The sequence below is a fragment of the Pseudoliparis swirei genome, chromosome 24 (assembly GCF_029220125.1).
Source record: "Pseudoliparis swirei isolate HS2019 ecotype Mariana Trench chromosome 24, NWPU_hadal_v1, whole genome shotgun sequence".
NCBI classification, from domain to species: Eukaryota; Metazoa; Chordata; class Actinopteri; order Perciformes; family Liparidae; genus Pseudoliparis; species Pseudoliparis swirei.
Genome location: NC_079411.1, coordinates 15,370,663 through 15,396,042, shown reverse-complemented (window position 1 = coordinate 15,396,042; position 25,380 = coordinate 15,370,663). Strand labels below are relative to the sequence as shown.

The 25,380-nt window shown below is 47.7% G+C and overlaps 1 protein-coding gene across 1 annotated transcript; it reads left to right on the top strand.

Annotated features, from left to right (window-relative positions):
- The first annotated feature begins 1,801 nt into the window (after positions 1 to 1,801).
- On the top strand, positions 1,802 to 24,539 carry fam184b (family with sequence similarity 184 member B). The gene is made up of 17 exons (XM_056410066.1): positions 1,802 to 2,415; positions 7,458 to 7,646; positions 9,216 to 9,890; positions 10,482 to 10,617; positions 11,071 to 11,222; positions 11,303 to 11,836; positions 12,626 to 12,733; positions 12,820 to 13,118; positions 14,475 to 14,607; positions 15,764 to 15,883; positions 16,043 to 16,172; positions 16,433 to 16,563; positions 17,236 to 17,351; positions 18,203 to 18,562; positions 18,675 to 18,789; positions 21,072 to 21,472; positions 23,927 to 24,539. The coding sequence occupies exons 1-17, from the start codon at positions 2,260 to 2,262 to the stop codon at positions 23,997 to 23,999; spliced, it is 3,828 nt and encodes a 1,275-aa protein (XP_056266041.1). The 5' UTR covers positions 1,802 to 2,259; the 3' UTR covers positions 24,000 to 24,539.
- The last annotated feature ends 841 nt before the right edge of the window (positions 24,540 to 25,380 follow it).

Sequence of the window (25,380 nt, the reverse complement as noted above, 5' to 3'; positions counted from 1 at the left end):
TGGGTGAACTTCAGATGTGCAGGTGTTTTCTAGAGAGATACCCCCCCCCCCCCCCCCAGTGCCAAACAACCGTTTCACATTACCTTGCACTTTACACGTGCCTATACACGTATAGAGCACAGTCCAATACTGATAGCCTGAGTAGCTCCATCAAACACAAACACACAGTCGCCCTGGGGTCCCCTATAAAGCTCCAGGTTCACTGCGTGTCAATTGGTTTGTGATCATATGCTCGACTAAAGAACCCGTCCTGCATTAGTAATCCTGCGGCCATGTCTCAAGCCTGCTACGAACAAACTAGGTGGTAAGATGTGCCGTTCTAAAGACACAGCTGTTTCTAGCTGCTCCAAAGACGCCATGCTCAAAAGGATGTCATGCATCCCCCTCTGCCTCTTTGGCATTTATTTGGTACTCTCAAAAGCAATACATCGTACTAATGGATATTACACACACACACACACACACACACACACACGCACACACAAACACAGTCTCTCCTCAAAGGCCTCCACGGTGTTGCACTTGGTTGGATATGTGATAACTGATGTACAAAACATCAGGGGAGAAAACGCTACATATTGCCTTGAGATGAGACATGTTCAAACTAAAACGACTTTTTAGACTTTTAGATTGCAAAATTATCTTTTACATTGAAAAAAATCTGATGTGTAATTCATGCCACAATTCAAAGTTGTCTCTCACCGTTGATAACAAGTAAACTAATTTGTTCGCACTTCACTTGGCAGAAGTGTCATAACATGTGCATTCTCTCTACTGACCATCAGAGGGCGACTCCTCTGGTTGTATAGAAGTATACGAAAAGGTCTCTACTTTTCTAATGATTCAGTCTCTCAGTAAACACCGTAAACATGAGTTTATGTCTAAATCTCTCGCTTCAACACAGCATGATGTTCATTTAGTAAATGATGGTCCATTTAGAGTCAAATAGACCATAATGATGCTTTAAGGTTGGCTTTCTGTGATTGGCAGGTTGCTGCCTTGAGCCATATATGGCGTCTCTACATCACTTCTCCACAATACAAATATGGTAACTTCCGTTCACTGAATGCGAGAAATCCGTTCGCAGCACGGTAGCCTTACGCAGGAACCAATGGCGACATCCGTAATTCATGTTTGGGACTCAAGGCTTAAAAAACTATTAGGCAACGTCACGATGACTAACTCCACTTCCTATATACAGTCTACGGTTCAAATGCTTCCAAGTTGCATCATGGGAGGTGTAGGAACCAGTGTTTTTGGAGCTTTAGGGACTAGTGTGGGTAGAGCTTGGCCTCCACTGTGTCATTTTTAATTGAAATCTTTTCTTGCAAGTCCCCATAACTTTATGGAACAACACACCTACATTGCCGGACTACGCCTACAAGGGTTAAGGATCCTTTGGCAATGGGGCCAACTTGTGCAATGTGGGTTGCACTTTAATCTCTCCAGTGGGCCTCCAGCTGGGGGAATAACTGACAGTCTGTGCATAAAAGGTATGCTGCACAAAGATAGATCAAGTTACGAGGCAAATAGTTTTGAGAGCATTTTCTTGTAGTTGTATAGTGCAAATAAAAGCTCTACCGAAATGACCGTTGCATAAAAGAAAGAAGCTGGTCACGTGTTTCTGGTTATCGGACTGATGGAGTAAAATCACACGGCTGCCCCCCCCCCCCCCCCCCCGTGATTGATACAGCAGCGCCGATAGGGGCGGGGCAGCACTGCAGCAGTGCGCCCCTCTATCTCTCTCTCTCTCTCTCTCGCCTCACTCTCGCGCGCGCGCAGTCTCCGGTAATGTTCCATAGGATACACACACCCCTCTCCGCCCCTGCCGCGAGACAGGTGGTCGGGCTGTACGCCTTCATCCTCGAGCGCTCCCTCTTAGAGTAAAAAAAAGAGGAAGAGAAAAACAATATCTGTTGACAGCAGGCGGAGGGGTCGGTCGGCGCGAGCGCGTCCCCGATGGACTTCCAGCGTGTGACCTCCGCGATCACCGGGCGGGAGACAGCGGGAGAGGGGGGCAGCAGCGACCGGAGCGCGCGAGGAGGAGAGACCCCGCCGACCTATTGCCAAATGTTCCCCAGCGAATCGCTCGAGACGGGAGGGGGGCTACCGACGGACGAATGAGATGCGCGACTAGGAAAGTTGACACGATTTTTTCTGGGGTGGGGATTTTTACATCCGAGAGGCGGCGGGATTGTTTGTGACCGTCCTCCGGCGGTGCAAGGGAAGTTCGTGCGGGGTGTAAGGTGTTTCAACATCATGGCTTCTTCAGCGGGCGTCGGTAAGGCTGCACAGCCCCCCGGGCCGGGCAACGCGGTGAACGGGACTGCGGCAGAGTTCCCGAACATCGAGCAGGAGCTGTACGACTACCAGATGCACGGGAAGATGTGCAAGAAGATCGCTCAGCTCACCAAGGTAAGCCGCCACTGAAGGGGGGGGGGGGGGGGGGGGGGAATCACCGGATCACCGGATCCGTCAAGCTGATTGGATGATGTGATCGCTGCCTCACTGTGTCTGCCATCGCACCTACAGGATAACATATTGAGTAGGCGAACCTGTAATATATACATATTAGGGGGCTTTAGGCGGCCTCGAGGGCAACATTACACATTTCTGTTTATACACATGCAATGAATCCTTATCTCTCGGGATAGTGATTGGAACACTTGGCTTCATTCGTGACTGACACAGTAATCAGACATTATTGAGAGCTTTAGGGGGCTTTGGGCTGCAGATCCATCAATTAGGAGTGATGTGATTATCAGTTGATGTCGGGATCATCTTCACCATGCTCCAATTCGTAGCTCAGATGGTTTTATGGAGAACAAAAGAAGAAATAATGAGAGTAAAGAGAACTGCATCAAAGGCTGCATATAATACCAGAGCACATTCTCTCTGTGTCTGACCAACAGAGAAGGAGACATGTAAGCAGAGGTACCAACATGGGGAAAGCTGGGGGTGGGGTGAGGATGCATCACTTGAGTAATCGATAACATTCATATGAACCCGCAGGCAAGGGGGTGGGGGGGGGGGGCTCTGGTTCTCTGTGCAGCATGCCTTGCTATATGGGGATTCTCTCTCTCTCTCTCTCTCTCCCTCTTATGGTGCACAATAATGCTTACAGAAGCAGGGCATGACCCATCGCTTGTTGAGCAATGACAATTACTGATGACTGTGCAGTTCCCACCTTCCCATATGGGCTCACCTCTGTGTAGCCTGTAGGTGCTGTGTGTGTGTGTGTGTGTGTGTGTGTGTGTGTGTGTGAGTGATGTGATGCATGCTGCAGTTGCATATGCAGCATGTTGTTCAGAGAGCTCCTTCTCGGGACACGCAAAGCACTTGTGTCTGTGCGTGTTAGGGGGATGTGCCAGCCTAGTCCATCGACCGCCTCCATCCTGAAATAAACCCAGAAAAAGAGGAAAGACAAAAACAGAAACAGAATAAGCCGGAATTGCTTTGCTTGAAACTTCACGCAAGACCCCCGTCAGCCCGCTTTTGCTCTTTTGATGACCTGGAGGGAATAAATCCGAAAGCCACAGCGCTGATGAAACATAAGAATCATCAAATCCCATATTTGATGTAAGCGTTTTTTCTCTGAGCTTTGGAATGCCGGGCATGTGACACATGTTTAATTTGAGTGTTGCAGGGGGTGTGGAGTGGAGTGGAAGCGGGAAATGGGTCAGCTGTGGTAACCTTATATATTTATTAACCTCTGCTCTTGGTGTGGCACACACACACACACACACACACACACACTTGTACTTAACACACCTTCTCATGTCATCCCCCACTTGCTCGTCTACACCTCTGCTTGAATTTCAAGGCTCCCCCTCCCGCCCTCCCCCTTTGCCACTGAGAGTGGTCCGCACCGGTTGAATGGGTTCTGCTAAGATAAACCGGTCGCACGCCGGAGTGTGTTTACGTGGCGGAACAAACCAACGGGAAGAAAGCGAGGGCCGACCGCGTCCGGCCAGCTGTTCTGAATGTTCACAGAAGCTTGCCCGCATGAATACACAGAGGAGAGTCTTTTAACGTGACTGGCGGAGATCAACAGTGGCACATTGAAGGATGCACATGTGTGCCAACATGTTGGATTGGCAGCTCTAATTCTGTCTGTTTGACTTCCTGTACTATCTAGCGTAAGCTGTCACAATGTCCCTGCTTTGTAGTTCAGAATAAACAGTACCCTCTTTGTTATGTATGGGGGCATGTGTGTGTGTGTGTGTGTGTGTGTGTGCATGCTCGCTTGTCTCTTCCCAGCCTCTCCTCTGTGCACCAACCATCCACTCCACATCTCACCCCTGTTTTAAAAAAGCCTCATCCCGGCGCTCCTTTGCACACTGTAGACAGAATATTAATTTCATGCTTTGCTGACTGTGAAGTTATTGTCAATAAGCACGGGCACCGGCTCCCGAGGCCACATGAATAACACTATCGACCGGCGCCATCAATGCGGGGATCTCGAGGCAGGATCTACAGTGGCAAGAGGCTCTCGCCACTCTGACCGGAGCTGAATTTACACCCCAAAAGGGGAATCAAAGAGTGACACTGACTTATTGCACCGGAAATACAAAATGAAGTCTGAACGTTGGCTTTAAACAACGGTTAGGCTATGCCAATGCCTGTTCCCACGTCACAGTCATATGTGGTGCAAATGGGCGTCTAAATATCATCATTGTGTTTTATTTCTTTGTAAGACGGTACGAATCGCAAGCTAACTTCAGCGAGTTGGTTTATGCTAACAAGTGAACAGATGCTTTCATTACTTTTTTATAACCAGATAACGGTAATTGCTTAAAAGACCAGTGGAGAAGAGTTAAACTAACATTAGCCAGAAGGTTGTTGAACACAAGTACGCTTTTGTTGCTTGTAATTTAAACTTTTCATTTCTGTTGTGAAAGTTGTCTTTTGAGATATTTCCTGAAATCTGGCCAAAAATATAATAAAGCCCGCCAAGTTATCTGCGGCGGCTCGGTTGCGTGCGGCGTACAGCAATTCACTTCAATTCAGTTTATTTTGTATAGCCCAATATCACAAATTACAAATTTGCCTCAGAGTGCTTTACAATCTGTACACATTGACATCCCTGTCCCAGGACCTCACATCGGACCAGGAGAAACTACCAAGAAATAGAAAAAAAACTTTCACGGGGAAAAAAGGGAAGAAACCTTCAGGAGAGCAACAGAGGAGGATCCCTCTCCAGGATGGACAGGTACAATAGATGTCATGTGACCAGAAGGAATCATTACAGAGTAACAACACATTCAATGAGTATGACAGTGTATGAATAGTTGGTAGAAGGCATGGACCACGATCCAGACCTCCGTGATCCATCAGGCAGATGGTGTGTACTGGTGTGTACTTGTAGTTACGTTAGCCATTAGTCGTTTGAGCTCAAACTTTGTGCTACCAGTAACAGCTGGTTCTACAGCACGCTGACAAGTACAATCTAACCGTTTTAAAAAGTTTTCTCCCCCACAAAAGTTATCTCTCAAATATAAAACGGAACACAATCAGCTCTCAATAGGTATCAGACTATAAATCGTCTATCGGCCTTTCTCCCGCTATTGGCCTTGAAACATCCACTATTAGTGGACCTCTAGTTTACATGCAAACTTTGTAGTATACAGGTTTTCCGCTCCTTAAAATAATTTGTCTCTATCTTGTATTAGAGTGTTTTATTATGTGTTTATAAAAGCCTAACCAGGGATATTGGCTACGAATTAGCCGAAACTGGAGGTTCTATGTGCACTGTATCGGTTGCATTTGATTTGAATGTAATAATATCTATATGTGTACAATCCATGTCTAATAAATAGATACATAGAAAGTGCAATATATTTGTACATGTTCTGCTCCTGTAGGTCAGTCTGAGGGGTTATCCAGTGAAATGTTTGTCAGTGGGTGTGTTTGGTGATTCAGAGGACTTGACCTCGACCCCCTCCCATCCAACTCCTTTGGGCCAAACAGGAACATCGGCGACCTCGCCGGTGTTTTTTTGGTTTTGTTGTGCGGCCAAATCTGTGGAGAGGCTTCTCAGAAGGGCAAACGGGTGTAGTGTTCAATGGCCTCGATTCAGAGTCCTCTTGCGTCACGGGTCAAAGACAGCGACGCTCTTGAATGGACCAGCAGCACGGCATTTCAGAAATGTGTCCCATCTGTCATCGATATCGGCCACTTATTTATGAGAAACACGTCGTAGATTAAAGGAGCACGTCAATTTCAGAGACCCTGTAAGCACGTGCGAGATAGAGGTAGTGACATGCACACACACACACACACACACACACACACACACACACACAGAGGGAATGTCCAGCAGTGCTGTGGCAGCTATGTGCTGCAGACAGAGTGGCGTCCGGGTAAAATACGAGCCTATGTGTCCCCCCAATGCGTCCCCCCCCCCATAAACATGCACACACACACACACACACACACACGCACACACACACACACACACTCTGCGGTTGTATGTGTAAGTGACCCATCAGGGTCAGTAGAAGCAGATGATGAAACTGTAGAGATGGTGTGGAGGGTACAGTGTATAGCGGGGGGGAAACGGGCCATATTTCAGGTGTTAGTCACAGACTATATCGGGACTCCACACATGCTGACAGGCAGAGAGTCTCTGGGCTGCTTTAACTCTTTGCCCGTGTTGCTGTTTAACCTCTGTTATTTGTGTTTGGGGTTCGGGATTATTGGGTTTTCACGTCAAGTCCGTTGTCAGTCTGATGTTTTCTTTCTCAAAGCTGCCAGTTCTTATTATATTGGCTCAAAAAAACCAACCTGTGATTGTGGACACACACAGAGCGGATCACCTGAATCCACGAGAATGCGAACTGTAAGCTGGTTGATTTCCAAAGGAGATCAAGGAGGCACTGCAAAATATCAGCCCACATGAATATCAGTCGCATAAAAAGATTTATTTTGATGTGATTTTCTCTTATACTTACAATTTGTATTCAATTTTATACTTACAAATGAAATAATGAGGGCAATTTCAATAATTTCTTATCAAAAGGGAAACATCTATTACTCAATCTGCAAATACATCTTTCAATGTCAGCTCAAACTCAACAATGACTGGCTGCTTCTGCTTTAACTTATTCTGCAGTTAGTTCCAAAAATAGGGGGAAGGCTACAGAAAAGCACTTTTTCCTCAACTCTATCAATCTGAGGGACAGAAAACCTTAAAATGTTCCGACTACTGTAAAAAAAACACGAAGAAAGCGCTGGTTGACTTTCTAAAAAAAATACAAATTAAGCAAGACGAGAAAATACGGTGAACAAGAGTAATTAATACACATTAATTTAAAAAAAGACGGTAAAAGGCACGTCAGTATGAGATATGACCATAATCACGGGTCAGTCGAGTGGAGCGGCCGCAAAGAAGCAGGATGTTTCGTGTGTGCAATAAACGCTTCAATCTTTCCTTGTCTGTTGTCGATGCTCTCCAGGTGATTTATTCTCTGAACATGAAGAACGAGGAGCAGGAGGCGGCCCTGCAGGCCTTGAGCCACGCCCACCATGAAGGGCTGCACCGCGTCCTGGTGGAGACATGTCACGAAGGGGAGGGGTCACCATTGAGGACACGCCTCTTGGAGATGCAGGACTCTCTGGACGAGCAGCAGAGAGTCGGAGCCCAGGTGTGTGTCTCTGTGAGTGTGTGTGAGTGTGTTTATGTGTCTTAGGGGGTCAGTCGGCAACCTCCGGCTCTGAAAAGTAAAGCCAATGCGAAAGTTCCCGAAACGTGCATTATTTCCAATGACCAGCAGGGGGTGTAAATAAGTCTTATTTTTATATGAAAATGTTCTTTTACTTCTCTCTTGATTTATTCCCTCAGTAAACATTGTAAACATGAGGTCATGGTCTCAATCTCTAGTTTCATGTCTTCTTCAATACAGCATGATGTTCATTTAGTAAATGATGGTAAACATTTAGAGTCAAATAGACATAATGCTTTAGGGTGGGGGCTACCTTGGTGATTGTACTTAGCTTCTACCTGTCTTGTCATTTCTGGTTGCAAAAAGCCAAACAAAAATGGAGAAAAAAACCAAGATGGAGAAGAGCAGAATGCCGAGCTCTAAGCTTCAAAACAGCAATCCACAAATCAATAAGTGGTGTCACGGTGGCTGCGTGCACTTCTTATATACATTTCACTTCGTCTATCATGTGGGCTAACCTCCTGATTATGAGATAGGCTGACCTCAGTCTAGGGCTCCTCGTATTGCTATAATGTCACGTGTAAAACCCGGTGGGAGCAGCAAATTAAAGCCACCCTTCATGTGACCTACAGCAGTCAACCCCGCTCAGATAGCCTGTGACTTTACAGCCTCTGACTTCATGCCTTATTGACATGCTCTGCACCACAATAAAACATCAACATGAATCATTAAGACCCAAAAAAAGTTATGTAACATCTTCACTTTTAATTTGGAACGTGTGGCCATGCTCGCTGTGTGGTTGTTTCTAAAGTCAGTCTTTTGGTTTCGGCTGTTGGACTTTTTCTTTTCTTTGGCTGCAAATTCAGGAGCGTGACGTCGCGTCTGTTAAAACCTGTCAACAAACATCGAACACAGTCAGTCAACAGTCCAGGATATGGTCAAACCTTACACCACAGCACGTTCACTCCGCAACAACCAATCGACTTGTGACTCCGTCACTTTGAGGTAATCACTCGACAAAATCCAGACTGTTTGCTGTCCTGGCTCCTCATTGGTGGAACCAGCTCCCCACTGACATCAGGACAGCAGGAAGTCTCTACATCTTCCACCGGAAACTAAAAACACATCTTTTCCGACTATATCTGGAGTAAAAAACAGATTAGCACTTCAGTGGCACTTGAATAGCTCTTACTTATGATATTAGTTGTGGTACTTTTGTAGTTTGACTTTCTTGAAGAAATGTTACTTTCTGGATTCTTGTTGTTCTGAGTTTGTACTCTTGGTTGAATGCACTTGTTGTAAGTCGCTTTGGATAAAAGTGTCTGCTAAATGTAATGCAATGTAATGTAATGCAATGTAATGTAATGACATGTAATGTAATGTAACCATGACTGAGTGGGGCCGACCCCTTCTGCAGCTTCTCTAAAAGGGACTCTGGTGCTTAGAAACTTTGCCCCTTTCTTTCACAGCGATTTGCCAAAGAACGAAAGTCCCTTGCGGTGACTTTGAATGTTGGAGCGGTGTGTAATCCCTTCCCCTCTCTGCCTCCAGGTGCAGGCCAACTTCAAGTGCTTCCGCATCCAGTCGGAGGAGAGGGAGCGCGATACAGGGGCGGAGCTGAGGAAAGAGTTCGAGGAGAGGCTCCAGGCTGCGGAGGAAGAGCTCCAGGAGGCCAAGGCCCACATTGGCGACGCCCAGGAGGAGAACCTACGGCTGAGCAAAGAGCTGGAGCAGGCCGGGGAGCAGATCCATGGGCTGGACGCCAAGTGTGAGGACCTGCAGAAAGCGGCCGACGAGGAGAAGCGACGAGAGGAGGCGCGGAGGCAGAGGGAAGACGAGGAGATCAAGAGAGAGGAGGAGGAGAGGAAAATGGAGGAGCGGGAGGACTCGGAAAAGGTGCGAGCGCTCTCGGAGGAGCTGAAGGCGCTGAGGGAGGAGAGCGACCGGGCGGAGGAGGAGAGGGGGCGGGCGGCGAGGGAGGAGAGGGAGCGCTGGGAGCAGAGGGTGAGCGACCTCAACGAGGAGCGGGAGGACATGAGAAGGGGGATGGAGGCGGAGTGGAGGGAGGAGCGGCGGAGGCGGGAGGAGCGGGAGGAGGAGGAGAAGAGAGGAATGCACAGCGCCCTGCGAGAGAGGGTGAAGCGGGCCGAGGCCGAGGCGGAGGGCCACCTGGAGAGGCTGGCAGAGGGCAGGAGGAGTACGGTCAAAGTGCAGGAGCGGATACAGGTACACACACACACACACACACACACACACACGATCCTTACAGTCGCTGGAACAGGCTGCGAAAACGGGGGTGAGAGAGAAATTTAAATGTGGCAGCTTCCTTCTTCGGATGCTAAAAAAGGGAGCAAGTTGGAGGCACAGAGAGGGGAGGGGGGGGGAGGTGAATCTCGCTCCTCTAACCACCGGCTGCCCTCCCCTCTGCCAACTCTCTGCTAATAAGCAGTTTGAGGGGGATAGATCCGCCATTACCACCTCGCGCACGAGCTTTAAGAAGACCTGCGAGGGCTGGCAGCGAGCTGACGCGAGGCCTCACACGGCAGACCGTTAACCGCCAGTAGCTGGGAGGGATGCGCTCCCTGACTCACCACATTCCCCCCCCCGCCCAGTTCTCGTCCTCCCTGACTTCTTGCTCTCCTCTCCCCCTCATCTGTGTCAAAAGCTGCTTCCCTCACCTGTCTTCCTTTTCCCTACTTTTCCTGTCCCCCCCGGGGCTCTCTGTCAAACCCCACAACGATTCCTCTCTCGATTCTCGTGGGTGTTGATGGTGGTGGTGGTGGTGGTGGGGGGGGGGGGGGGGCACGCTCACACAAGGACCTGGAGGAGGAGCTGGAGCTGGACCGGAGGCGCGTGTCCGAGGCCGAGGCCGCGGCCAGGCGGGCGGAGGAGGAGCTCAGCGTGGCTAAGGAGAGGCTGCTGCTGCAGGAGGACGAGCTGCAGAGCAGAGCAGGTATAGCCGCTGTGCCCCCCCTCCCCCATTCCCCCCTCCCCTATTCCCCCCTCCCCTCTCTCTCACCTGCCGCCTCGCCCGTCTGTCCGCCCGGGGAGAGAGAGCTGCCGTCGGCGAAAACCCGCTGAGCTCAGCGCATTCCCATCAGCCACTCTGACTCAGCGTTAATTAAGTTTGTAATATATACGGGGATGCAACAAACGCACGTTATTCATCCTCCACAAAGGCAAACAGTTTCATCAAAGTGTCATCACACCCGGTCAGCAGAAAACAAAAATGCCCGGTGATTCCAGTTATTGCACGAAAGAGACTTTTTGTTTTGGGTGCCACCTCAATCAGTATCGCTTTCATTCTGCTTCTATTATGCATGATCAATCAGTGTCTGTGTGTGTGTGTGTGTGTTTGTTCACTTGGGTTGGTGTTTATCTGGGGTGTGTTCCCTGTGTGCACCAGAGGAGCTGCTGAACCGCGGGGGCTGTGAGGCGTGCGTGTGCAACGAGGTGGAGGAGCTGAGGAGCCAGGCGAGTCGCCTGCAGAGCCGGAACCGGGAGCTGGAGCTGCACAGCAGCGGCAGAAACAATGACCACGCCCGCCAGATACGGCAGGTAAGGCCCGCACACACACACCCAAATAACGAGCCGCCGCGTCCACTCGCTTTGACTGGCATGTCCGTGTGTGCGGTCAGCACGCCGAGGCCCTGTCCAGCCTGCGCTCCGAGATGGTGCGAGCCCAGACCGAGGAGCTGCGTCGCATCCAAAAACACGCCGACGACGAGCGGGAGAAGCTGCAGAAGGAGATGGACAAAGAGAGGGAGGACCAGTGTAGGGAGCGGGAGCAGGAGAAGGAGAAGTTCGAGAAGGACCGAAACAGGCTGCGCCGGGAGAGGGAGGAGGAGAGGGAGGAGGTGGAGGGGGTCAAGGAGCGCCTGAGGAGGGAGAAGGAGGAGGAGGTGGACCGGCAGAAGAAGGAGCTGGAGGTGGAGAGGGTCCGCGTTCGCCTGCAGCTGGACAAGAGCATCGAGCAGGTGGAGGCGGAGCGGGCCAACGTGCAGCAGAAGTTGGAGGCGGAGAAGAGGAGGCTGGTGGAGAAGGCCGAGGAGGACAGGAAGCGGCTAAAGGAGCAGGTGCGGAAGGCGATAGAGGAGGTGATGAGGAGGCACGCCGCCGAGCTTCACGGCGTCCAGGAGGCTCTGAGCTCAGAGAGGAAGAACAACCAAGAGGTCAGCATCTGGGGGGGGGTTCCATCTGGTTCCATCTGTTTCGTGTATTTTTACATCGTGGGCCCAGAGACCATCAGGAGCTCCGGGTCTCTGGACACGTGATCCACAAAGTATTCATTTTGAGTTTTTTACAGGTAAAATGTAATTTAAAAGTAATTTATCATGAAAACAATGTACACAACATTTTTTTCTTCTATCGTCATTTGTCAATCTAGACTGTTATGACAATAGTTTCCTAGTTTTGGAGATATCGTAGACAGCAGTGTCACGTAGGACCTACTTTCTTTCTACCATGGTTAGAGGACACATATGTTGTTTTGATTTTTTGGGGGTGTTAAACTGCCCCTTTAAGACCATTAAAAACCACCCACAACAAAGTTTCTGGATTATTTTGTGTAACCGGGTCATGTTTATTGAAAAAGGTTTGTTTTTCAGCGCTTTGAGCACCACTTTTTTATTTTTACAATATATGGGAGAGAAAGCAGACTCTTCTAAGGTTGATATCTCCAAAACTAGGCATCACACACAGAAACAATCTAGATTGATAAATAGAAGTGCAGCTGAGAGGAAAAATATGGATTTATGATTTGGGGGAAAGAAAACTAAAAGAAATCACTAAAAGTTGAAAACATCATGGGACTTAATGGGATAACTGCCTTTGAGCCTTCTTATAATGTGCTCTTTCTTGTAATGATCAATTCTGCTTAGCAATAGGGAGATGATGGTGGGTTAAAGGGCTGAACAGAAGTTTGTCATCATGGCGTTGATGAGGAGAAGCTTTCTTGGTAGATGTGTGCGCGTTTGAGTGAGGAGAGGAAGAGCGCCGAGGAGCTACGCAGCGAGCTGGAGAGGGAAAGGGAGGAGCTGAGGACGAAGCTGAACGATGCCACCAATGAGGTTTCACGAAATGAGACGTATCTGATCAAATTATTCCTGAATACCAGTCGCAATATGTGTGAAGTGAATAGCTCTCGCGCTCTCAGATCTGTAGGCTGCAGTCTTCGATCCAACAGCAGAACCAGAAGGAGCCGGAGAACCCCGAAGCCGCGGCCTCTGGCGGGGCGCAGAGCTCCCGTCTGGAGGAAGAGCTCCGTCAGGCCCGGACTCGACTGGCCCGCATGCAGGAGGAGGCGGAGAGGCAGCGTGAGAGGCAGCAGAGGGAAACGGCGTCCCTGAGGGCCGACAAGCACCGGCTGGAGGAGAAAGTCCTGGAGCAGAGCCGGCTGAGCACCGAGCGGAGCCTCCTAGACCAGAGCCAGCGGCAGACTGAGGACCGGATCAGGTAGCCCAAGAAGTGTGCATCAACTTTAGTTCTGATTCAATGATTGATGTGTTTTATCAGAACAACGCGCGCCGAGAAACGACCTGCAGCAGTAAAATCAACATGCAGTGAAATAAAACAGTGCCAGTGCATAAAAGGGGAATTAATATCACGATCAAAATAAACAGCCATATTAATCCTGTCCCAACTCATGAAGGGATTCTTAATTACTGTACGCACAAGTTGAAAACAGCCATTACTTTTGTTTTAAAGTACCTGTGAGGAACTTTTAACTGCTTATGAATCATCTCAGTTTAATCCTGATCGGCCCTCCATCAGTAAACCGGACCCTCAGAGAGAGGATGGTCTGATTCTATAGAGTTATTCTTAATGCCCGTCATCGCTGTAACGGGTCGGATTCCGTGGGAAACCAGTTGACATCATGCAGGTTCACCAGAAACTCCTCCAGCTCAGACTCCAGCGGGGCCTCAAGCGGAGGCCAGTCCACCGCAGACAGACCGAGGTCCGGCTTCGCATTCAGAACCTCCGGCGGGAGGAGCAGCGGCTGCAGCGTCTCCTCCTCCTCTAGGAGCAGATCTTCTCTCTGACCCGGGCCGTATTGCTGGAGAGAAGGGGGAACCTGAACCAGGACCACACGGGGCCGACTGTCGGACCCCTGCTGCAGTCTGGTGCTCGGAAACCCCTTCGTCCACAGGGACCAGCAAAGTCTTTAAATGATTACCTTATTTAAATGAATCTATTATACCAGCTTTCATCAACAATAATGCACTCTTCCTCTCAACATGCCCGTCATCGCTGTAACGGGTCGGATTCCGTGGGAAACCAGTTGACATCATGCAGGTTCACCAGAAACTCCTCCAGCTCAGACTCCAGCGGGGCCTCAAGCGGAGGCCAGTCCACCGCAGACAGACCGAGGTCCGGCTTCGCATTCAGAACCTCCGGCGGGAGGAGCAGCGGCTGCAGCGTCTCCTCCTCCTCTAGGAGCAGATCTTCTCTCTGACCCGGGCCGTATTGCTGGAGAGAAGGGGGAACCTGAACCAGGACCACACGGGGCCGACTGTCGGACCCCTGCTGCAGTCTGGTGCTCGGAAACCCCTTCGTCCACAGGGACCAGCAAAGTCTTTAAATGATTACCTTATTTAAATGAATCTATTATACCAGCTTTCATCAACAATAATGCACTCTTCCTCTCAACATGACTAACCTGCTTTGGTAGAAAGATATATTTTTAATGAGAAATAATCAGGGTTCTGCCGAGTCTAACCCAACCCAGAACTGCGCGAGACTTTTGCAACGTGGCTTTGCACGTAGGGCTAACGCGCCTCCTCGCTTTCTCCTCCCGACGCTCGCCTCCAGGGCGGAGTGCGAGGACCGCCTCAGAGCGGAGTTCAGGATCGAGATGAACGCCGCCGTCGCTGAGAGCGAGCAGAGGTGGCAGAACAAAGAGCTGGAGCTGCAGACCCACGTCTCCGAGCTGCAGGCTCAGCAGGTGAGTCCGGCGTGCTCACGCTTCCTTCCTCCGTCACGGCCTGAAGCCACACTGAACCGCTGTTGAGTTTATTTGTTCTATTTTCTTTATTTACGTCCTCCTGAACATATCTGAAAAAAGAGATGGAGGTGTGGGTGGTGAACCCGAGGCTCGTTCCATGAAGAGACTGTTGTTGCAGCATCGATTGATTTCCTCCCTCCGTAGGATGTCTATGAAATGCTGGTTCCGATCCACCAACAGTCCGACGTACAGTTCACTGTCAAGTGAGACGGAGCGAAGCAGCAAATCCTCCCGATGAGGAAGCTGCAACACAAAGAAATAAACAATTCATGGATTCTCAAACATTTTCACTAGTTTGTTTTCTGGCGATGATTTTTGAGAATGGGAGATGATTCTTCACCCTTCAGAATAACACGTCATACACACACAGACTTCTCCCAGCATATTCATGAATCATTAATCAGCAATGGAAAGAAACTTTGTGCATTTACTGGAGTAATGTACTTCAGTGTACAGTCGATGCTACTTTCTAATCCACCACATTTCAGAATTAAATATTGGACATTTAGCTTCACTACATTTTATTCAAAATAAATGAAATTCGGTAGTAATAAAAACGAATCAAAGCTACAATATCTTACGTATATTACTGCATCAACAATAATAATATAATACTATAATATAGAGTAAAGAAAGAACTAAAGAGCCCATTTGTCTGCTCAATGAGCACTTTTACTGATACACTTTAAGTACGTTTCCTCGATCGGATACTTTTAATCGTTTATGATAAAATAATGAAATTATGATATGAGTGCTTATACTGAAGGAGGAAGTGGAAGGTGTATGTGGAGGGGCTTTACTCCACCTTTCAGAGGCCTGATGTGGGATCCAGAGTTTGGAAGCGTGTCTCACACTGGAATAAAAAGAAAAGGGCTGGACGTCTCGGCTGACCAACCTCATGCCAGTTGCCACCCTAAGTCTCCTCCAATGAGCTCCACCAGCTCGTTTGTGAGCACACAACGAAGTCTGCGTTCATTCATTTATTTATGTCGAGAGTCTGCAAATCCTCAAACAAAAGCCACATCTCACACTTCACGCCACGCTCGATCGCAAACTCATCAACTCAGGATTACTGTGCGCTCCATCCTCTCACCAGGCGGCGAAGGCGAAGGAGGGCCCGGGAGACAATTGCCATGGCAACCCTGAAATTGACAGACTGAGGAAGGAGGTCCAGGACACCAAGGAGATCAACAAGAAGCTGAAGGACCTGCTGCAGGTACTCTAAAATTGTTCATCGGGTCTCACCCCCCCCCCTCCCTGTGATGAATAATTGAGTGGATTCAATGATGAACTCTGCCGCGAAGAGGTGTCGTCAATCGGTCCTATCGGCTAAGTGCTACTGTTTGTGTGTGTGTGTGTGTGTGTGTGCGAGTAGCCCCAAACCCAGTCTTTAGGAGAGGAGAGGCACAGTCACGCCAAGGCTCTGCAGGCGCTGCAGAGGCAGGCGAAGGAAGACGTGCTGTCTGAGAGGAACCGGCTGCAGACGATGCACCACCTGGAGCTAGGTACCGCTCACGTGAACACGGCAACGCGTCAACGCGCGCAAGCACGAGCGTCAGCGGGCAGACACTAACACATTCTGTATCACACACACACACACACACACACAAGGAGCAATACACACATTGAGATGATGAATTCAACAGTGGAGCTGCTATCGCCATGGATACACTTCACCATGGCAACAGCAGATGGGTACCTGTAGCAGTGGGCCAAATTAATTTAGTTTTTGTGTGTGTGTGTGTGTGTGTGTGTGTGATATCAGATAAGCAGCGTGCAGAGTTGACCCAGCAGCACACAGAGTGGAGCCGGCAGATGACCCAGAGACACATGCAGCAGATAGAAGACCTGCAGGCTCAACTGCAGGCACACACACAGATGATGGCCCTGCAACAGGTAACACACCCGTACACACAGGCACGTGCACAGATAGAGCCCTCGTGGTGCTCAAGCACCAGCCCTTTTGCCCTGGATGAGTAAAGTGCCCTTTTTGCTGGAGACACTTTTTTTATTCATCAGTATTTAAGAATATAAGTTACTCTCTCTGTAATCAAGTCTCCCCAAATGTGTTTTAATATCCGACGGGGCATTTATCTGAGAACTTCGCCCCGACATGGTCCGCGGCGCTCACGAGCTCACGTGGCTGGCATGACGGCCCATTAGCCAATCAGAACGCTTGTAGGCCTACTGTTGTTGCTATATAATAATTCATCTTTATTCATAAAGAAAATGTAAGCTAGTGGTCTGATGCTGCCCAGAGGAAACGCAGGTCGAGGACAGCATCATCAGTGTATTGCTGCTTATGCTTCAACTCTGTCAGAATTCTTTTTGTGGCATTGGGTGCCCTTTTTTTTGGTTTGAGCACCTGCCCCCCAAAATGCCTGCGTACACACACACACATATGCACACACACATGCACACGCACATGCACACGCAAACAAGCTTGTGTAAATGTGACCATTAGAGCAAATCCCAGCCATTTCTCAACTGATGTCTTTGTCGTTCCCATGAATTTTAAAATTAAGGCAGATATTGAAACTGTGCGTGTGTGTGTGCTTGTGTGTGAAGGATCTGAAGCAGCAGAACCAGTACCAGGTGTTTGAGCGACAGCTGGATGAGAGCCGCTGTGCCATGCTGGAGCTGCAGAGAGAAAACGCAGCGCTAAAGAAGCAATTAAAGGAGAGGTGAGGGGAAGTTATTTCCACATTAATGACGGCACGTATGGCACTGCGGCGGCGGCGAGCGATTGTTTGCGTTGTTGGTTCATCCGCCGAGGGTGAACAATCATTACCAGTCTCCCTCAGACCCAAGAGAATGTACAAGAGGAGGTACAGGGCGATGGTCGGCAGCATGGCTACATGTGTGTCTCTCAGCAGAGCCAGAGCCCAGGCTGTTTCATTCAGAACCAAAGGTCTCGCAGGTGTGCTGTCATGGACGACAAAGAAAAGGCCTCACATCCTCACACTTCACTTCTCAGAAATGATCAATCATTTAGCATAACAGTATCACATTCCTGTAGTGCATTTAAAGATAATATTTGTATCAATTCTCTGGGCAGATAAAATAGCACAGATAAAAAAAAGTTAAACATGTAGTGTAGTGTGTCTCATATTTCCCGTACAGTTGGGATGCTGGAATCCATCGTGTCATGTGACTCTTTGCAAAGGAGCAATCCTCCTAAAATGTAGAATTATCCACCAGTGTCTGCTCACGACTTTCTCAATTCTGAACAAAAGATTTAAGATCGTCTCGTACTGAAGAAATTGTGTTTTTCGTCTTTTAAAATGTGTACATAATCTTTCAAATTATTTTAGTAAGCGACAATGAATTGCATGTTTGCACTTCTTTTGTGTCTTGTTGAGCTTAATTATATACAGTATAGTAGTAGAGAAAGGGTAAATACTGTAGTAGAATAAAAGAAAGGGACACAAATTAACCTCCTTTAAGATCCCTTTCTATCATAATTGTTGTATTGTACAATACAGGCCTCCTCCTTTATTTCCATCCTTCCCCTGTGCCTCCCGTCTCTTATCAGGTCGTTGCAGGAGAACCCCGAAGCCGAGGAGAAAAAAAAAGTGGAAGTCGTGGATTTGCGCAAGAAAAGGGACGCCCAGCTGGAGGAGGAGGCCCAGCATCTGAAGGAGGAGGTGGAGAAGCTGAGGGTGGAGATGGAGAAACTGGAGGAGTCGCAGAAACACTGGGAGGAGAGGAGAGAGGAAGACGTGAAAGAGGAGGAGGTGGACGAGGAGAAGAAGAAGGAGCGCGAGGAGGACAAGAGGAGGGAGGAAGTGGAGGAGATCCGGCGGAAGCACAAGAAGGAGATGCAGAGCTTGGTGTCCGAGTACAGCAGCGCCCAGACGCACCTGCAGGCTCGCATTGTGGCCCTGGAGAACGAGTGAGTAGAGGGCGAGATACGCGGGGGGGGGGGGGAATCCGGCGAGTTTGTAAATGAAGGGCGGGTATGTGAGAAAAGTGTGTGTGTGTTTGCGTATATGATTTAACTGCAGACTGCGCGAGCGGGAGGAGCGGTGCAGGAGGAGGGAGCCCCGCTGTGACGACCTGCAGCTGGGGAGACTGCAGGAGAGACTGACCGAGAGAGACCAGCTCATTAAGAGATTAGTGGTGGGAGCGCACACGCACACACACACACACACACACATACGCACACACACACACATACGCACACACTCACACACACACACACACACACACACACACACACACATACGCACACACTCACTCACACACGCACACACACACACACACGCGCTACAGACTCTAACAATCCCCAATAGAACTGATGATATTTGGTCTTATTCTCCACAAATACCTGAGCGTTGTCTATTGTAATTAAATTAATACATAGATTTTTGTTACTTTTATTACCTGACCGGGTGACATGTTCCTCCATCACGGTGAACAACCGGCACTGTAGTTTACGTACGGGCCCTTCTGCCACTCACGAGAACACCAGGTCCGTGGCTGAGAATGTTCTGGAAACGCTCTGTTCGCTCCTGTTCTTTTTGTTCATTAAACAATACATCTGTGATGTATTGTGACCCGTACAACATTCAGAACTAGGACCGCTATCTTTTATTGGATTTGTTGAAGTAAACATTATTTATATACATATGTACATACATATATATATATATATATGTTTGTATATATACAGAGAATAAAGCCAGACTTATCCTGACACTAATGCACGGCTACTAACGGTAGCTCAGAATCACACATTACAAACTCTCCTCAAAGGGCTCTACAATCTGTACACATACGACATCCCTGTCCCAGGACCTCACATCGGATCAGGAAAAACTCTTTCACAGGGAAAAAAGGGAAGAAACCTTCAGGAGAGCAACAGAGGAGGATCCCTCTCCCTGGAGGGACAAAAGCAATAGATGACAAGTGTACAGAATGAACAGGGTTACAGAGTTACAACACATTCAATGAATATGTATGAATAATGAGGAGTAGGCATGGACCACGATCCAGACCTCCATGATCCATGAAACGGAAGGAATGATTGGGGGGGCTTCTTAAAGTCCTCCGACAGCCATCAACACCGGTCAGAACATCTGCCTGGACCACCATTCACAGTGATATTCATGATTTGGGGAAATGATTTGAACATATTTTGTTCAAAGTTTCTCGCTAATTGACTCTGAACACAGTTCATTCTGACTTTCCCAGTTTTTGCAGCAATATCTTTCTTTGACTTCAACTCAAGGTCGACCAACTCGTTCGTTGCGCAGCTTTAGATCACATCCCGCGGTCCTTATTAGCAGATTCAGTTTGCTCAGTTTCCATCGATCCAAGCACTTCTGGGATTCCCATGCATACGGGGCGTGGGGGCCGAGAGTGAACGGACAACTTGGACCACTCGGACCAAATCAAAGTGGACATCAACAACATTAATCATCAGTGAGCCATCGGTGTGGCGTGAGGCAGAGTAGGAAACGAGGGAACCCTCCAGACACAGCTCCAATGCAACAGCAACACCAACTGGGAACGAGGCCAATGAAAGTGCTTCCTCGTCCTCCTTCCCTCCAGGAAGAGCGGCATCAGCTGCAGCTCCACCCTCCCGTTGCCGGGGACAACAGCACCCTCAGTCTCCGTGACACCAAATCCCACCCCGGGAGCGTCACGCCGACCATGAGGCTGAGTGCATGTGTTCATAATGTGTTCATCAAAAGGATCCAGAAGTGCTCGCTGGGCCGGAGCCGACATCCCGCCGACTTCCCGCTGACACACTTCCTGCTCGACAGAGCTGCAGTCCGCCGTAAATACGCTGCTTTTAATTCTAAGTCACAAGAAGAAATAATATGCTAATAACTTGGCCAGTTGAATATTTTATTTTTGAGAATTACATTTTTGGTATAAAACCAAGTCAAGTTTTGAAGAATGGTTTATTTTTTATTTTTAAGCAGATGAAGACAAAAAAACAGGCATCCATTTCATCAAAGGATAGAGTTGGTGATATTCTATATTTAAAGTTACCGTGAGGAACTTTTCATTTTGTGTGGATTTTGGCGCCCGCGGTGGACAAAAGCGGGAACGTTTCCAAGCAAGTTTCAAACAAAGGGAACAAATATATAGTTTACTCTAAAATATTAATATAATAAAAAGTTATTTCCAAAATCCAATGTGTAGTAAATGTAAACTGTGCATTTGTTGGGGACTATATTCCGCTGCCGATTAATACACATTTTGTGCTCTCGTGAATATTCAAAGGAAAAGGAAATTGTATGTGGGATTGAATCAAAATAAACTACCGTGCCCGTGTTCATCGTGAAGAATGGATCCCTTGTTTTGGTTTATTTATGGTCTTTATTGAGAATAGAGAATAGAGAATATCAGCAGCCTTATCTTTTGATTGTGTGTGAATCTCCTCCCAACAGAGGAAGCACGTGGAGTCTCCTCCTCGCGGCACCGGCATCTCCAGTGCCGGCACCTACGACAGGAACATCTTCGTACCCCCCTCATCCTCATCCTCCTCATCCTCCTCTTCCTCTGTACATCAGCGCTCCTCCTCAACTCTCCCCCACCAGTCCACCTCCCAACCGCAGACTTCCTCCCACTACTCCACCTCCTCCCTCCCACACAAGCACACCTCCCTCTCCCTCGGCCAGCATTCGTCGCCCTCCCTCCCCCGTTCCACCAGATCCCGGACCTCCTGCGTCCCCCCCACGCCGGCGCCCACCGCCCCGCTCCCAGTCTGCCCCTCGCCGCAGACGGGCATCCGCTACGTAGCGCCCTCCTGCCAGGAGCCGCATGCACACCTGCAGGCCCAATCAATCAGGTAGGGGCGTGTTTTATGTCTTCACAAATGTAAAAAGAAGGGAACGGAACAGAGTACTCGGTCGGTACTCCCATGAACGACATTATCGAACTGCCTTCTTCTGGATAAGATACCACAGTCACCTGGAACCAAAAACATACAACATATTTATATAAGAAACAATATATTCAATTCAATTCAGTTTATTTGTATAGCCCAATTTCACAAATTACAAATTTGTCTTGGAGTGCTTTACAATCTGTACACATAGACATCCCTGCCCCAAAACCTCACATCGGACCAGGAAAAACTCCCAAATAACCCTTCAGGGGGAAAAAAAGGGAAGAAACCTGGAGGAGAGCAACAGAGGAGGATCCCTCTCCAGGATGGACAGATGCAATAGATGTAATGTGTACAGAAGGACAGATTTAGAGTTAAAATACATTCAATGAATATGACAGAGTGTATGAATAGTTCATAGTAGGCATATTCCACGATGGAGACCTCCACGATCCATCAGGCAGATGGCGGTGGGGAGGAGGAGTGGGCGGAGTCTCAACAGTGGGCGGAGTCTCAACAGGACAGTGGCGTAGTCATGAGCAGGAATTCCACGACCCAGACGATCCATCAGGCAGATAGGATCTATGCCGTCTCATAGGGTCCGATGACCCCATGAGACGAAGTCAAAAGGACTCCGGGGAGAAAGCAGAGTTAGTAACGTGTGACTCAGTGCGGTTACATGCAATCGAATTATTGGCTTAGTCGGACTGAAATCGAATTATCCGTTTCATGTAAACACCTTAGTCGGACTATGTGCGGTCCGACTTCGGTCCGATTAACACCCCTGGATAGCTCGGTCCGATCCAGTTGATAATTCGACTCTCGCGGCATGTAACTCTGAATTCGATTCGCAACTGGACTTTGCGTCTTTGCGCATGCTCGAGATCCCTCCGCCCTCCTCCCTCCCTCTCATGTCGTGACCCGGAAGTCGAAAGAGACGATAAATTAAATTCTCCGTGTACCTTCGGCGACGGCGTCTTCTCTCCGTTATCAACTCAGCCAATAGCGCCATTTGCATTCGCTGTACTCCTATTAACACCATGGAAAAATAGTAGAGGGATGTAGCTTCGCCTTGCTCTCTGTTCGCCATCTTTCTCGAAATGTTGTTGTTGGTGGTGGTGAAGAGGTCAAGCGGAAATGGCTGTATCACCACAAGTTGTAATGAAAACAGCGCCGCCTATCGTATCGGATATGACATGCTTTCGGCCAATGATTCGAATTACTCACTGCCATGTATATTGGGATAACAGCAGATCCCCCAAAAGATAGCATAGTCCGACTAAAGCAAGATTCGAATTATACCATCATGTAAACGCACTGACTGAGAGATGAAAATTCATCCTTAAGGAGAGAAAAAAGAGGAGATAGGTACTCAGTGCATCCTAAAACGTCCCCCGGCAGCTATAAGCCTATAGCAGCATATCAAGGGGCTGGACCAGGTGAACCTGATTCAGCCCTAACTATAAGCTCTGTCAAAGAGGAAGGTCTTAAGTCTACTCTTAAACGAGGTGACTGTGTCTGCCTCCCGGACTGAAATTGGAAGCTGGTTCCATAAAAGAGGAGCTTGATAACTAAAGGCTCACAAGTAATGGATATCTCGGGTTCAATTCAGAAAACTATACTATTTGATTGTACGACTTTGGAGCATCAACTGTATAGAATAATGGGGCATAGTCACCGTGATGTCACCCATCGGTTTGTAGACTACTTCTTTGAAGCTGTCCAAGTTCAGCATTTTGACTGCCTGGTTTTCGCAATCTTGAATTTTGGCCATTTTTTTTCGGCAATCAAAATGTTGCAATCAACTTTCATGAAGTAAAACACAATGTGAACGCGTTAAAGTTGTACGATGAAAAAAATGGATGACTCCCGGATTGGATAAAACTGTGGTAGCCACCTGTCAATCACAAGGTAGCCCCGCCCTCAAGCATCCTCTGCTTTATGGTCTGTTTGACTCTAAATTACCATCATTTACTCAATGAACATCACGCTGTATCGAAGAAGACTTAGAACTAGAGATTGAGACTATGAACTCATGTTTACAATGTTTACTGAGGAAATAAAGAAAGAAAGAAGTAGTCAATTTCTATAGACTTCTATACAACCAGAGGAGTCGCCCCCTGCCGCCTGCTTTAAAGTCACCGAGTGAAATGGAGAAAAATAAGCAAAACGGATAAACCTCTACGGGTTTCTCAAAAAAACATTTGTGTTGGGGAAGTATTATTGTGTTTTATTGAAGACACACACATGGAAATGTTAATTTGATTGGTTTCAACCTTTCCTTTGATTACTGTCAAGTTGACCGGTCTGATGTAAAACCCCTTCAAGTTAGCCCAGCGCTCTGAACCGTAGCAGGACGACATGTTAATTATGAATTTAGAAAAGTCAATGCATGTGTCTTTCTGTGTTTTTCAGGGGTCCGTATCTGGATCAGAGGGGGACAGATGGGCTGAAACAGGAGTGGTTCACCAAATACTTCTCCTTCTGAGCACAAGAACACACACACAGACACACAAACATACGCACAGCAGCCACAACTACATTTACTCATATACAGTTCATTGCTTCTTATACACATCCCTTTGCTTCCCACACACACACACACAAACCAACAGATGTATGGGCTCATCACCAGCAAGGCCATCTCAAACATTGCCTCAAAGCTCAACCAAAAAGTGCTTCTCAAACACATGCCTGACCTCTTCTCTGGAACATAGGCCTGCCGGATCTTGTTTGCATCGTTTGAAATGTCTCCATATGTTGTTTTTTATTAAAGCAGTCTTCCTTTTTTTTAAACGCAAACCGTTGCTCCGATCTCCACCACGTGACGTATTCCTGGAGAACCTCCGTTTCTTGAAAATCAGCACCCGGGGGTGTCTCTCTACGGGTTTGGAAGCATTTGACGCATTCAATCAAGATCCTCGTCAAAACGGACACTCGCCACCCACCGTACCAAAATGAAGCTTGTCTCAATGCAAAAATGTATGATAATCTTGATGAACAAATTAGAATAAATATTGTTTTTGTACTTGTTTCTTCTTTGTACACCGGCGGCATGAAGGAAAGACCCAGGTTACATGCAGGTGTTTTACTAATCGTAGTTACGAAATCGAAGGCGTCTCATGGAATGTGTTATGCGTGGGGGGAAGGGATATGGGGGGGGGGGGGGCATGGAGTCCTTCTCAGTGTCGTTTTACATCACATAGAGTTGTGATGTGACCAGTTGGGAATGTCTGGCTAATTTAGCAAAACAAATACCTCACCAAAAGGCAACCAATACAAAAATCCTATTAAAACAAACAAATTATTATAACCCGACTGATGAGGATATTAATGTATATTTTTGTTGAAAAAATAAAATTCAACGATAGTTTAACATTCCTTTCTTTCTTATTAGTCACTGTACAGAACTGATACAGCGATATAAGAATTAATGTTGCTCAAGCTGTCCATAAAGCATGTGGACAGTCTGAGTCCACCAGTATTTATGGTTTGTCAATCACCAACAGGATTAACTTTATTGATCTCAAGCAACTGCAGTGCAACACATTCAGAAGGCCTCTGATGAAGTGCATTTCATGGTTTTGTTATAACCCAGAATATGCAAAGTGTCTAAAATCTCACATGTCCACATATTGGGGCTGTTGATTAGGGCGGCAACTGATTATTTAATGATATATATTTATAAATTAAAATTCTTTGATCCACCAACAGCAGAGACCACAAAGACATACAGAAAAACAAACCACTGAGCCGTTTGCATTTTTGGTTCACAAATAATTGTAATTATTTTGAATGGATGAGAGTTTAAAAACAATTAAAGTCTAATTTTCTGTCTATAGACTTATTGATGAATCAATAAATCACAT

Excerpts from the sequence above, each read along its gene's own strand:
- fam184b (XM_056410066.1), top strand. The coding sequence starts at position 2,260 with ATGGCTTCTTCAGCGGGCGTCGGTAAGGCTGCACAGCCCCCCGGGCCG. Across the intron at positions 7,647-9,215 it reads AGCAGAGAGTCGGAGCCCAG|GTGCAGGCCAACTTCAAGTG; the intron begins GTGTGTGTCTCT and ends CTCTGCCTCCAG. Across the intron at positions 14,608-15,763 it reads CCGAGCTGCAGGCTCAGCAG|GCGGCGAAGGCGAAGGAGGG; the intron begins GTGAGTCCGGCG and ends TCCTCTCACCAG.